Source organism: Myotis davidii, unplaced genomic scaffold, assembly GCF_000327345.1.
Source record: "Myotis davidii unplaced genomic scaffold, ASM32734v1 scaffold1717, whole genome shotgun sequence".
Taxonomy (NCBI): domain Eukaryota; kingdom Metazoa; phylum Chordata; class Mammalia; order Chiroptera; family Vespertilionidae; genus Myotis; species Myotis davidii.
In genome coordinates, this window is record NW_006287955.1 from 768,842 (window position 1) to 769,071 (window position 230).

The 230-nt window shown below is 68.3% G+C and overlaps 1 protein-coding gene across 1 annotated transcript in view; it reads left to right on the top strand.

Annotated features, from left to right (window-relative positions):
• Window positions 1-230, top strand: part of SLC45A4 (solute carrier family 45 member 4) — a 21,123-nt gene that overhangs the window by 18,890 nt on the left and 2,003 nt on the right. The window contains 1 exon segment of the mRNA XM_015561421.1: window positions 66-165. Coding sequence (XP_015416907.1) covers window positions 66-165 — 100 coding nt within the window.

The window sequence follows — 230 nt, forward strand, 5'->3', positions numbered from 1 at the left end:
CTGCGTCGAGAGGTGAAGCGGCCGCCTGTGCCGGTGGCCCGAGCCCAGTCTTGTCTCTGGAACAGGCTCCCTCCAACTCGACCGCCTGGCAGGCCTACAATGCCGGCGTGAAGATGGGCTGCTGGGGGCTGGTCATCTATGCGGCCACCGGGGCCATCTGCTCGGGTGAGTGGTCCCAGGACGCTGTCTCACGGAGGGGGCTCTGCTCAGGGGGAGGAGCCTGGGAACGC